Source organism: Drosophila melanogaster, chromosome 3L (genome assembly GCF_000001215.4).
Source record: "Drosophila melanogaster chromosome 3L".
NCBI classification, from domain to species: domain Eukaryota; kingdom Metazoa; phylum Arthropoda; class Insecta; order Diptera; family Drosophilidae; genus Drosophila; species Drosophila melanogaster.
In genome coordinates, this window is record NT_037436.4 from 2,081,445 (window position 1) to 2,094,900 (window position 13,456).

The 13,456-nt window shown below is 45.4% G+C and overlaps 1 protein-coding gene and 1 non-coding gene across 16 annotated transcripts in view; one reads left to right on the plus strand and one right to left on the minus strand.

Annotated features, from left to right (window-relative positions):
* The window catches only part of sls (sallimus), a 75,931-nt gene that overhangs the window by 41,764 nt on the left and 20,711 nt on the right, over positions 1-13,456 (minus strand). For 9 of the 13 annotated variants that reach the window (NM_001274383.1, NM_001274384.1, NM_001274381.1 and 6 more), the window contains exons 8-15: positions 13,129-13,416; positions 12,832-13,063; positions 12,564-12,735; positions 12,317-12,503; positions 11,177-11,525; positions 9,804-11,115; positions 9,556-9,685; positions 245-5,740 (exon numbers count right to left, since the gene is read on the minus strand). In NM_001274383.1, coding sequence (NP_001261312.1) covers positions 245-5,740; positions 9,556-9,685; positions 9,804-11,115; positions 11,177-11,525; positions 12,317-12,503; positions 12,564-12,735; positions 12,832-13,063; positions 13,129-13,416 — 8,166 coding nt within the window. Of the gene's footprint in view, positions 1-244; positions 5,741-7,093; positions 9,686-9,803; positions 11,116-11,176; positions 11,526-12,316; positions 12,504-12,563; positions 12,736-12,831; positions 13,064-13,128; positions 13,417-13,456 lie in introns of those variants that run through there. The other 4 variants (NM_001274385.1, NM_001274382.1, NM_001259622.1 and 1 more) reach the window with 3 other exon arrangements.
* On the plus strand, positions 6,722-8,182 carry asRNA:CR42860 (antisense RNA:CR42860). 3 transcript variants are annotated; one of them, NR_048217.1, is made up of 2 exons: positions 6,722-6,854; positions 7,622-8,182. The 3 variants fall into 3 exon arrangements; NR_037747.1 differs by having other exon boundaries at positions 6,809-7,695; positions 7,752-8,182; NR_037748.1 differs by having other exon boundaries at positions 6,809-8,182.

Here is a 13,456-nt window from a genome sequence, read left to right on the forward strand (position 1 = left end):
TTACAGGGAATTAGGGAAGTATATACATAAACGTTCGGATTAAAGGTAAGTTAAGTTAAGTTAAGAGCGCTTGATCGTTTGAAAAAGCACCACAGAAATAATCATTACAATGATATGGCGATTAAAGAACAGTTTCCGTTAAGCGCGATAAAAAAATTACTTTTTGAAATTTTAAATATAATGTCGTCAAGCTTGGGCACGGAAATCGCTCTTAAAATAAATACTATTGTTATTGCAACCTTACCTAAAATAATGTTGGTACGACTTGTGGCCACTCCAGCCTCGTTCTTGGCCTCGCATGTATAGACGCCAACATCACTGGGCGTGACCTTGGCAATCTTCAACTTCGCCACTTGCTCCATGACAGTGATTTCATACTTCTCAGAAGCAAACAGGAGAATATCGTTGAAGTACCATTTGATTTCTGGGAACGGAACTCCTTCCACTTTGCACTCCAGCACGGTGGGTTCCTCGGGAACACATTGGCGTGGGCGCAATTTCTCGGTGATCCTTGGAGGCTTAATCTCCTTCTTCTTCTTCTTGACAAGCTTGCGCTCCTGGCCGATAACCTCAGAGGTAGTCGTCTCCTGCTGGTTTTGGATTAACTGCTGGTCCTCTATAAGCTCCTCATCGGCCACCTTGTCTATGCCCTCTTGGATTCGTTTCTGGGTAATCAGTTCCAGCTCAGGCAACGGTTGACTGTCGTCCAGCACCACGCGACGCTTCTCCTTCTTAATGATGTTCGATGTGACCTTCATTTCTAGATCGCGTCGGACGTCCTCCACATCCAGCTCGATAAGCTGTTCAGTCGTTATGAATTGAGGTCTTGTGTCTTCAGTCTTTTTGAGTAGGGTAATAGTCTTTTGTGAGATCTCCTGGGATATTTCATCCACCTTTTCGATTTCAGCAATAGCCGCTTCCAGCAGCTGAGGTTGACCCTCTACGGAGGCCTCCTTTAGGCGCTTTGTGCGCTTCTTGTGCGCCTTTTGCTTTGCCTCGGGAGTCTCCTCTGTGGGCACAACTTCCTCTTCGGGCAGTACGTCTTCCGACACTGCCACGACCTTGACATCGTCCACTGGCATCTCTTCCACTTCATCTTCCTCAGCAATGGGCTCATCGAAGGGCTCGGCGACTTCCTCGGACACCTCATCTACTGATGGTGTGGCCTTCTTCAGCTTGGGCTTCTTCTTCTTCTCTTTCTTAGCCTTAGGCTCTTTTGGCTTCTTGTCCTCGGGCAGCTTGAGCGGTTCAAGTTCCAGTTCCTCCTCTTCGCTTTCAGGCTTTTCTTCTGGCACAAGTTGCGGACCAGGTATGGCCTTCTCTGGCTTTTGCTGTTCTTCAATTGGTTTAGATGGAATTGGCTTCAGTTGAACTTCTTCCGGCTGCTGTTCAGGCAGTGGACGGCGTTTACCAGATGGCCATTTCTTTTCCTCCAAGACTTCTTCAACAGGCTGTTTCTTTTCACCTCTCTTCCATGGCACCTGTGGCTGGTCTTCTTCGGGCTTTGGTTGCTTCTCCAGTTCAATGTGTTCAGCCTCTTCCAGTTGCGTTGGCTCAGCATCGGGAATTTCCGGCAAGTCTTCGTGTTTTGGCTTCTTAACCTTTCTGGTCTTTCGTTTCTCTTCCTGAACGATTTCATCCTCTTTCTTCTCCACATGCTGCAAGTCCACTTCCTCTAGTTTGACTTCTTCGGGCTTGATAGAAGTGCGTTGAGTAGGCTTCAAACGCACTTCCTCGATGGTCGCCTCTTGAGGTAGCTCCTTCTTTGGCCGAGTAACTCGCTTTAGAGCAACTTCTTCAACCTTCTCGATGATTTCTTCCTTTCTAGGCTTTGGCTTAGGTGCCGTTTTACGTTCGTCAGCAACTTCCTTTACTTGTGGCTCCTCCGGAATTTCCTCAACTGGTTGCACTTCTTCGGGCTGGGTTGCCTCTTCTTCAAACTCTTCAGTTTCTTCAGCTGGTTCTTCAGTGGATTCTTCAGCTGCAACCTTTGTTTTGGGCTTTTTCTTCTTAACACGCTTCTTTGTTACATCCAGTATATCCTCTGTAGTGGTGATGGCAAACTCTTTCACCTCGAATTCCGTTTCAGGTGTTTCGGGTTGTTCCGCTTCCGACACAGCAACAATCTTTTTCACGGGCTTAAGCAAGACCTCCTCCACTTGTTCTTTTTCGGGCAGAAGACGTTGTTTTCTTGGCGCAGGTTTCAGTGAAATCTTTTCGACTTGCTCAACCTTTGCCTCTTCGGGCGCAGGCTTAGGCTTTTTGGGTTCTTCGGTTACGGTTTCTTTCACCTCTTCGGCTTGCGATTCTTCCGGCTTTTCTGGCTGTTCTGTCTGATCCACTGTCTTTTCGGTTACAACTTTCTTGGGCTTTTTAATACTTTTTACTTTACGTTGCCTTTCTGTTATTTCTTCCTGCTCCCCAATTATTTCTTCTTGCAGAACCTCCTCTTCTGGTTGGTCTTCTTCTATTTCTATTTCGGTCTTTTCTATAGTCTTCTTCGGCTTCTTTGCCTTTTTGACCTTTCGCTTTTGTTCCTGGATTTCATCTTGGTCAACGATTTCCTCCTGTTCCTCGATGAGCTCTTCTTCTGGAGCCACGTCTTCTGGAACTTCCTCTACTGGAACTTCCTCTACTGGAACTTCCTCTCCTGGCAATTCCTCAACATCAGTCTTTTCAACTGTCCCAGTTGGTTTCTTTACTTTTTTAACCTTTTTGCTCTCTTCAACGACTAGTTGCTGGTCCTCAGCAGTTTCTTCCTCTTCAACAGTCTCCTCTGTTGGGATTTCTTCTTCTTTGAGCTGTTTCTCTGCGACTGTCTTGGGTTTCTTAACCTTTTTGACCTTCTTCTTTTCTTCAACTATCTCTTCCTGTTCTTGAACAACTTCTTCAGACTCTTTGATTATCTCTTCATGGGGAGTTTCTTCTTCGGTCACCTGCTGTGTAAGCTTGGGCTTCTTTGTTTTCTTAAGCCTACGTTTTTCTTCAACAATTTCCTCAATTTCTTCAATAACTTCTTTCTGCGGCACTTCCTCTTCTGGAGATATTTCCTCTTCCGGCTGTTCTTCAAACAACTCCTCGGTAACTTCTTTCGTCGACTTGGGCCTTTTGGTTTTCTTGATTCGGCGTTTTTCTTCGACAATCATTTCATCTTCCTTAACTACAGTCTCTATTTGGGCATCTACCTCATCGGGATGCACTTCTTCAGTGGGCTCTGACTTGGGAATCTTCTTTTTACCACGCTGCCATAGGACAGGCTCTGGCTTCTCCTCAACCTTAGGCTCATCGGGCAGAACATCGACTGCTTTTTCGTATGTCTTGGTCGGAGCTACATCCAACTTTTCTTCGATTACGTCTTGAGGTTGCGGTTTCTTTTTCTTGCGTTCCCAAAGAACAGGCTGTGGTTCAGGCTGAACGGGCTTGATAAGATCCTCTTCTATAGTGTCGACGGCAATCTCCAGACTCTTTGGAAGCTCTTGTTTTTGCTCATCAGGCTTTTGAGGCTTCTTTTGGCCACGCGCCCACAAAACAGGTTGTGGCTGTGGTTCTGTTGGCTTCGGCACTTCCTCCTCAAGCGTGTCGACTGCAATCTCAAGAGTTTTCGGAATCTCGGTCACTTCCTCTTGGGGTTTTTGGGGCTTCTTCTTGCCACGCTCCCACATGACAGGCTGCGGTTGAGGTATGGGTTCTTCAGTCAACTCATCGGTAGCTTCTTCGTAGGCTTTCTGTTCCGCCTCCACTGGTTGTGGTACGGGTCTGGTGCTCCTCAAGGGTTTCAATTGAATCTCCTCAGCCTTTACAGCCTCCTTAGGACGAGGGCGAGGTGTTGGTTTCAAGGTAACCTGCTCCACCTTCTGCTCCGGCTCCCTTGGTGGAATCACTCGTCTAACAGCCGTTTTCTTTGTTTCCTCAACGATCTGCTGCTCGACTACCTGTGATGTTTGCACAACTTCCTGTGATAAAACTGTTTCCTGCTGAGCCACCTTCTTCTTGCCACGTTCCCACATGACAGGCACTGGCTCCGGTTGCTGGACAGGCGTGGGTTCAACCAACTCGTCGTGCGCCTCTTCGAAAGTCTTCTCCTGGGGCTGAGGTTTCTTCTTGCCTCGCTCCCACATAACTGGCACCGGCTGAGGTTGTTCAATCGGAGTTGGTTCAACCAGCTCGTCGTGCATTTCCTCGTACGTTTTTGGCTTCTCCACGAATTCTTCTTTAACACGCTGCTCCTGGGGTTGCACATATTGTGGTTGATCTGGCTTTTTTCTGCCACGGTCCCACATAACAGGCTGTTGTTGCAACAGCTGCTGTTCCTGCGTATCATGACGTTCCTGTAAGTGAAGCAACGTGGAGTCTTCCACCTGAATAAACTTTTGAGGCTCACGAGGCTGTCGCCAGCTAAACGCTTCTTGTTGGGTGCGCTGGTTTATTATCTTTTGGTGCTCATACTCCTCGAGGCTCATCATCTGGGAGTCCTCGACCTGCACAAACTGCTGACGCTGAGCCTCCTCGATGAAGCTCTGCTGTTGCACCAATTTCTGTCTCTCAGAAGTCTGAGAGATTACTGTATCCTCAACCGAAGTCAGGGGCTGCAACTGTGGGCGCTGTTGCTGCTGGCGCCAATTTACAGCCTGCTGCTCGCGTATCAATCTCTGAGCTTCTAGCTTCTCGCGCTCCGAAACATGCATAATGTTAACATCCTCAGTGGTGATAAACTTCTGCTTGTAGATATTCGACTGATCTTCATACTGAAGCTGTTCATCGCGACGAAGCACTTTAGAGATCGAGCCCTTGGAGCTCTCATCAATCATGACGACAGTCTCCTCGGCTGTTCCTGTTTGATATTCCTCCGTAATGGCTTGTTGAGCCTGCAGGTGACGGAGCTCGACTTCCTCAATCTTGAACTTGTCAATCTGCTTGGTAACCCGCTGGACACTCTTAAGCTGCTGGCGCATCTCCTTCCAGGGAATGAGATCTTTAGCGTTTTGCTGCTGGGTGATCAGCTTATCGATCTGGTCAGTCATCTCCATAATCTCAACGCTTTCCATGCTCTTCAGGCGCTGGATTTCCTTAGTGCGCTGCACCTGCTCCACCTGAGCCTGTTGTGGCAGCTGCCCCTCAGTTTCAATTTGGCCTTCAAGTGGTTGCAGATAGACCTCATCCAGATCGAATTTGTTGAGCTGTTGCTGAACACTTTCGACTGCCTTAAGTTTTTCACGCATAGTGATCCAAGGAATGGCTTCCTTTTCGGTTTTTCCAGCAATGATCTGCTCCAGGGTAGCGCCTAGACTCATGATGCCCTGATCACGTTCGGTTTTGATAGACTTCAGTACAACCTTTGCTGCCTCAAGTTTTGGTGCGGGCTTTTTCTTTTCAATTGGCGTGGCCTTTAAGTTAATAGTCTCCTCAGTCCAGGACTTGACCGGTTCAGGCTTGAAGCCTGGCAGGAAGACTCCCTTGTCCAGGGAACGACCTCGAGTGGGACGCGATGACTTGCGCCATGGTATCACCTTTGTAGCCGGCTGCAGGGACTTGCTCCTTACCTTGGGTTTCTTCTGCCGCGATCTTCCCTGATGCTGACCCTGCCCGTTGACGCCCAGGAATTGACCAAACTGCTGGCCTGGTTGCTGGCCAGGTTGGAAAGCGTGTGGCGACTCGGGGGCACTGTCCTCCCGGCCAGAGGAAGAGGACTCATCCTCGGCGGAATCAATCGTTCGCAATTGAAAGGCCGAGATGCGTCGTTCTAAGAGGGATTAATTGGAGACTTTATTTAATATATCCCTAAGTCTAAAGGTGGGATAACTAACAAAACATATCCAGAGTTCGAATGGGACAATAATTATAATAGTTTGTCATATGCGCTTAATATAGGAGCAGAGCTCAAGTAGAGCTTAGTATAAAAAGCGAACTATTGAAAAAAATCCATTTAAGCAAATTTTATAAAATTAAACCTTTAGCAAGGAGTATTCATTAGATATATAAATAACACTAAACAGCTAGTTAGTTCATTCGCAATGAGATCGCAAGCCACTTAATGTAATGCCCCAAGGAGCATCATCCAGATGCAATTTTCCACCACTTACCTGCTTCTCTCTACGTACATAAACATATATATTATCTATTATTCTGAGCCATTAAAATTCGTATGCTGAATATCTGTTCGGACTCGAGGAAACCAAAAACCCTCCATCTGAAAGGTGCGTGTGTCGACCACAAATCACATTTCGCCAGCTGACAGCTCATCTGCGTTGACCGTGAATAAAGCATAAATGGGATTGGGCCCTAGGTCAATACATATTTTTGATAATTGGCATTGATAAAAATAGGTGCGAGTAGTCAGAGTGGCGTGGAGTGAGTGAGTAGGACGATTATCTATGTTTCGTGATTCACTAATCGTGTGTGACGAATCCACTTGGTGGTAATGGAAACTGCATTAGCCTGCACCTAAATCTGGCACATTGTCATGGCAGCAATTGGGTACATCGTAACGAATAGTGACATTCGTTTGACTTCAACTCATCATCCTCGTCATCGTGATAGATAGAATGAGGGAGGGGGTCGTCTGGGCTTGTGGCCAGGCAAGTGTACAATTGAGAGCAAACAATTCAAATGCCTGTGTATACATTAAGGCCAAAAATAGATATCTGATTAGTGGCGGCTACGTCACCAGGTGGGGCTGTTCAGTTCGACCATCGGCAGAGCTACAACAGATTTATGGGCGGGGTGTGTCCGCTTCGATGTTCTCGGGGCTCATATAGACACAGACCAGCCGTATAGCCAGAGCGCAGTGCGGCGCACTCCAACGATCTCAGTCGGATGTAGACAACAATCGGCAGCAGAACAGAACACATCACAAGGTAGACAGATCTAGTTGGGGACATACTTATACCCCGTGCATCGACACTACCTACCTGTATTCCCTAAACTCCTGAGATTCCGGGCGACATGTGGATGACGGGAAGCAAGCAGCGGCGGTGCAATTTTAGCAGTAGCAGCAGAAGGAATGTGGCAAGAAGGACATTTGGCAGTTGTAAAAACAAGTTTCCAATCGTTATGCATTTTGCTTGGATTTATTTATAGACGCGGTATTTGTTTTAAGTATTAAATACATGAGAGATACAATTAAACAACAAAAGAGTGTACGCGAGTGTTGGTTCTTACCAATTATTCAAATGGAAACAAATCAATTAAGTTTTAAAGTCATCGTAAAGTGATCGAACATAAAAACATATCGGGTAAACATAAACATGACAGATAAAAGACAGATAAGACTTAAAACGAAGGTCGCATGAGTTTTTATGATTAATTTTTTAGTAAAGCTTCTCGCCACAAAGGAAAACGTGTAACAAAAAGTATTAAAATTGGCGGCAAAAGCGGCATTTACTTTCGAGTTTCGTTTGGATTTTGTACACGAAATGTATGATTGATTGCTGGCGATCGAGTACGAAAGTGTGTGACAAACAATAGAGTAAGGAAACGAATTAGTAATAATAAAAAGCGGTAATAAAAAATGAATAATAAAATCTCATGCAACATCACTACAAAATAAATAAAATTCAATTAAACGTAAATTCAATTAAAGTAAACAATACAATAATCATTTTAACATCGTCTACTATCGAAGTCATCATAAGATGGACTGAAGGACTGGAGCGTACGACTGTCTGTTCGGAGTTTCTGGTAAAAGTCATATATGCTGTAATGTATCTTAAAGCCTCCTGTCGAAGCCTTTCTAACAATGATTTCACTTTCAGGGGGACTACGGAACCTTAATCATTGCTTAAAAGCCGAAATCTGCCTGGCAGCTAAATATAAATATAAATCTCGGTGCATCTATGAATCACAGAGGCTCGCGGCTTGATGACTGAACAGCCGTAACTGATTAATCTAATTAAATTCTTTTCTGCACCATAAACAGAATCATCAATTCATGTTCTTTTCTAATGACCAAGAGGATGAGTCGCCCGACTAACATCGGTATATCTCTCATCTCTGCCTGATCCACCTTATAGACAGCAGTAGCAACAACAAGAGGTAATTTATCATGATGTTTTCCTATAGAACCTAGAACCAAGATATGTTCTAGGTACCTATAAACCATCCACGTATGCCTAAGCAAATATATTTATTCTGTTTCGGTGCTTTTGTGTTTTATTGAAAGAAAATTGAAATAAATTTCAAGATTTACTTGAGAAAATACATAAATGTTTTTCATTGTAGCTGAAAGCCTGAAATCCAGACAGCACAGCGTGACTAAAAATAGCGTAACGGATTTCGAACGCTAATCTATTGGAAATTAGTTCTCGAAAGCCAAACATTCACATTCTCCAAAAAGAAATTGAAAATAGAACACCCGCTGGGCGTACGTATGTCTTAATATGTCTGAGAAAATTCGGTTGGCAGCTGAAAGGCTTTCGATATTTTCTGTTTTTTCTACAAACTGACTGCTTGCTGCTATCTGAACGATTCGTGCTAGTTTTTGCGCACGTTCGAAGGGGGAAATTGAAGATGAAAAATAGAATATGGGAAATGTGTATCTGGCAGATACAAGATAGCGCACCACTGGCATCGCCACGAAGCCCGCGGTGTGTGTGCGCTAGATGTGTCATCCATAATATTTTATGCTAATATTCAAATGAAAAATACAACTTTCACGCTCGAGCGGAGGCGGGACAAATGTGCGTTTTGCACACGGACCCAAAACTATCCTACTCATAGATGGGGCACATAATACCTATGTGCATGGCTATATTGGTATATTTAAGTATATTTACGGACGACGGCTCGGGTACTGAAAATATTATTATGTGTGCTTAAAGTGGCCAGCTGTACATAAGCAGCCTTATTTATAACTCAACTCGAGGGGCTAGAGATCTTCTATACGATATGCTACATTTGGTTTTGAGTCACTTCCACTTTCACTCAACTCGCTACAGAAAATTTTTAAATTTTATTTAATGCCTGCTGTTGTTGTTGTTGCTTCTGTTGTCTTGGCTGTGCCAGAAAGAAAAATGGTCTATAAATATTTATGTTGCAAAATACTTGTAATGATTTTTATTATTTTTCAATTAAAAATTGTTTTCATATTTTTGTGCTGCTTTTTCGGTTACGTTTTCGTGTTAGATATCTTTAATTTAATCCTTTTTTTGTTTATTGTTTTTGCTGCATTTCACTTTTTACATTTTGCAATGGTTAGTAAATATAACTCGTTCGTTTGATAGTTTAGAAAAATCCTTGAAAGTTTCGACAGGCTCGCTCTAAAATATTCTTCACTCAAACTTTTACGACTAGTAGTTGATCATATATGTATATATAGATAGGTTGAGGGGTAGTAGTAACTGTATGTAATACGTCAGTAACTCGGGGATTAATAGTTAAAGTTCTTCTCGGTCGTTGTTTTGTTTTTGTTCATTTCATATATTCTTTTTTGAGCATTCTTTGGAGTTGGTTTGTTGATGTTGGTTGGTTTGTTTGTTTGAACACGGTTCGCTTACGTTTGGTTTTGCTAGGTTTCGAACTCTGGTTTCGGTTTTGGCTTAGTTTTAGTTTAATCCTTACTTTTAACAGTCAGTTTGGCTGAGGATTCAACCTGGCCGGTGGACGAGGTTACGCGCACAGTAAAGATGCCCGAATCCTCCTCGTAGGTGGTGCCAATCAGGAGTACAGCGCTATTGCCATCGAAGATCATCTGAAAGTATGGAAGAAGGGCATCAGTTTTAAGGGCACGTACATATGTATATACAACTCTACCCTGACCTTGCACCCTGCTGAAAGAAAAAGGTTGAGAATTGAGAAGCGCAACCCACCTGGAAGTCCGGTGTTTCGGGAATCAGCTGACCCTCGCGGAACCATTGGACGCTGGTGGCTTTCACTTTGCCGGTCACCGTCGTCTTAAACTGAGCGGGCATGCCCTCGGTGACAGAGACATCCTTGAGGGCTGTGATAGTGGGCGGGGCGTCAAGGTTCTCGATTGGTCGAACCTTGAGCTGAGCGCTGGTCTGAATGCTGCCCAGTTTGTTCTCAGCCACGCACTTGTAGGTACCCTCGTCCTCGGGGAAGGCCTCCGAGATGACCAACTGGTAGTACTCGCCTTGCCGGCTCATCTGGAAGTAGCGTGATGGCTTCACAAAGTTCTCGCCACGCATCCAGCGGGCGGTGGGAGTGGGCTTGCCATCCACTCGACAGCGGAAGATAACCTTGCTTCCCTCCTCCACGGTCTGGCTCTTAAGCTGCTCCACAATATGTGGCGCCTTCTCGCTGCCCGGAGTCGTAGGTTTCTCCGGTTTGCTGGGCGATTGCACGATGCAGTCACCATCGCAGCGGGCCTCTCCAGCGGCATTGACGGCCACACACTCATAGCGACCGGAATCCTCGGCGAACGGCTCGATGATAAGTAGAGTGTGAACACTGTCCTCCTCCAGCATCTTGAACTTGATGCTCGGCTGAATCTTCATGCCGTTCTTAAGCCAGTACACATCCAGTGGGCGAGTGCCTGTAACCTTGGCATCGAAGCGAGCCAACTGGCCGGTGGCCACAGTAGTGCTCTGTATGGTGGTCACGAAACTAGGTGGCTGAATGCCACCCTTTCCGGCGCGACGACGTTCCTCGACAACAAGATTGGCACTGCACTTTGCAGTTCCTCCACGGTTTTCGGCCACACACGAGAAGACTGCGGAGTCCTCGACGAACACTTGGCGGATGATCAGAATTGACTTGCCGCTGAAGGTGTGAATCTGCAGATCCGGAGAGTTTTGGATGGGGAAACTCTCACGGTACCATTTAACCGTAGGATTGGGCTCTCCTTCGAATTCCACTTCAAATTTGGCTTGCTCGTTCTCAAAGACGCGGCATGGCTGGATCTTTTTGGTGAAGACCGGAGCCTTGGCCGGTTTCACGGGTCCCTGAACGACACGCTCCTGAATGGTTCCCTTATGCTCAACCTCGGTTGTTTCGGTGGCGGTTATCTTGCGGGTAATCTCAAGGTCACCCTGGATCTCCTTCTGCACCTGCTGTTGCTTGTTCATGTGAACTTCGCGACCATGGACGGATGATTCGGATGGTTGGGCAATACCCTTGGGTGGAGCAGCCTGCACTTCAGTGGTGCTCGTTTTCTCTTGACTAGAATGGATGCAGTCATTTTGATCCGTTTTAGCTTTTAAGGAATGTAGTAGGTACTCACAGATTTTCTTCGTAAGACTGGGCCATTCCCTTGGCTTGAGAACTGCTCACAACCTTCTCTCCGGGAATGGCGTACTGATGGGTATCCCTTCGCAGGTTGGTCTCCTTCAGCAGCTGTTCAGTTTCCAGAGTCTGCAGCTTGTTGTAGTAGTCCTCGCTCTTCTTGGCCTTGACATTTTGCTGCCAGTCCGGAGTGGGTGGCTTGTATTGCTTGGGCTTCAGGTGCTCCACGCCCTTCAACGTGTGGGAGCTCTGTTCGGAAAGGACCTGCTTACGCTCATCGAATACCTTTTCCAACTCGTTCTCCTGGCGCTCCTTCTGATAGGCAGCTAGTTCGTAATCGTACCAAGCTAAACAAAAATGCGGTCATTATTAAGTGCCGACCAGAACTCATTCATACAATAATTCTTGGTAAAGGCAGTTATAGCTCAAACACATGCACTTTCGGATGATCCATAAGCGTTAGCAAATAAACTAGCATGCATTAAGAACTTAAAAATTATTTACAAGTGGGCGACTTAAGAAAAATAATGCTTTATAGGCTTAGAAATGAAAGGGGCTTTCACAGAGGTTCACAAGCTCTTTTGGTTTCTTCAGAGGGAACAGCAAATGAGTAGAGACAGAGAGAAGGTCAATGACTAGCTGGATGATAACCAGAGTTTAAAACAGACGGAAAGTGCACACGCAAAACTACGTCATAACCATATTACCCCGGGTCCGGCAATACTTAGGGAGCCAACTTCCTTGGTTTCCTTTGCGTGATTTCCTCTTCTGAAGCCTCTCGCTGACTGGAGTTCGACAATCGGTTCTTTTGGAGGATTTTTGGGGACTTGGGACATATCGGGATTGTTTTTTTGGAACTTGGGTATACTTGTGCTTGTTGTTTAAAATGTTCAAACTACTTGGAATGTGGTTATAGTGAAATAAACTTGGGTGCTACGGCTACTTAAACTTGTGTGGCGTATTGTGTGTTGGAATGTTTATATTTACAATGCGTTTTTGTTTGTGAAATAGCATGTAGTGTCCATATTTAGTTTTTCTCAGTTAAAGACTACTGCATTAAAAAATGGTTAACGCTCTAATAGCTGATAAATAAGTAGTGTTTCCAGAATTTCTGGGGTGTCTTCAAAATTAAACTTACGACGTGGCGAATTCTTCAGCACATTGCGATAATCGTCCGATCGTGCTACAACCTTCAGTTCAGTGGTGGCAATCGATTCGCCCACAGAGTTGCGAGCAATCACCTCTACCTTGCCAGTGTCGTACTGACGTGTCTTCGGGACATCCAAATGGAACATACCATCGTTTGTCAGCTTGTAACGAGAGCCCTGAAATAACGATTACCTAGTTTCAAGATTGTTTCAAAACGAAATTCCATTAAAACTTACATGAACGACAGTGTGACCGTTGATAAGCCACATAACCCTCGGACGTGGGTGGCCGGTGACACGAACACAGAATCTAGCTGGGTCACCCTCCTCCACAGTCTGGGGCTCCAGTTTGCTCACAAACACTGGCTTGGTTCTGGGCTTGGCATCGGGATCAACCTCATCGGGTACCCTAAAGCGAAAGAAAAATAATAATAATGGGTTTATAAGAGGACAATGTTTATTCTCCCGAAAATCTGTGCGACATTCGGTTTTGGTTCATACTTACACTTGCCATGAGGCTTCCATTTCGCGGATGCGGTCAATGCTCTGCATGTGAGCGGGCAGCTGGGAGTCATAGACAATTCCTGGCTTTCCAGAAACCTTAATGATGGCACGAGTCTCGTCCTTGCCATACAAGTTGGTGGCACGGCACACGTACTCTCCGCTGTCTTCGGGATAAACCCAGCCAAAGTTCATTGCCACATAACCAAAATCGTAAATGGGCTGGAAGCGGTTCTCTGCAGAGAGTTACAAACTGCTTAGACAACGTTCGAGTTAAGCAATAAACAATCGTAATGCTTACTGTGCAGCAATGGCTTGCCATTGAAGAACCACTCGACCTTCATGTTAGGATCTCCCACGGGAGCCAACTGGCATTCGAATTTGGTGACGGCCATCTCGGTAAGAGTAAGCTGCTCCTTGATTTGGGTGACAAAGCGAGGAGGCTGCTTGCGATCAGGATCGAATAGATCATCCTCTGTCAAATGGACTTCGGATGTATATTTCTTGATGGTAGCTTCCATTTGGGTTAGAGCATCTGAACGCTTCATGCCGCGAGGAACTTGGTTCTGGAGTAAGATGGTAGGGAGTTCTGAAAAAAAAAAACAAATATTATATTGAATGCGTTAAAT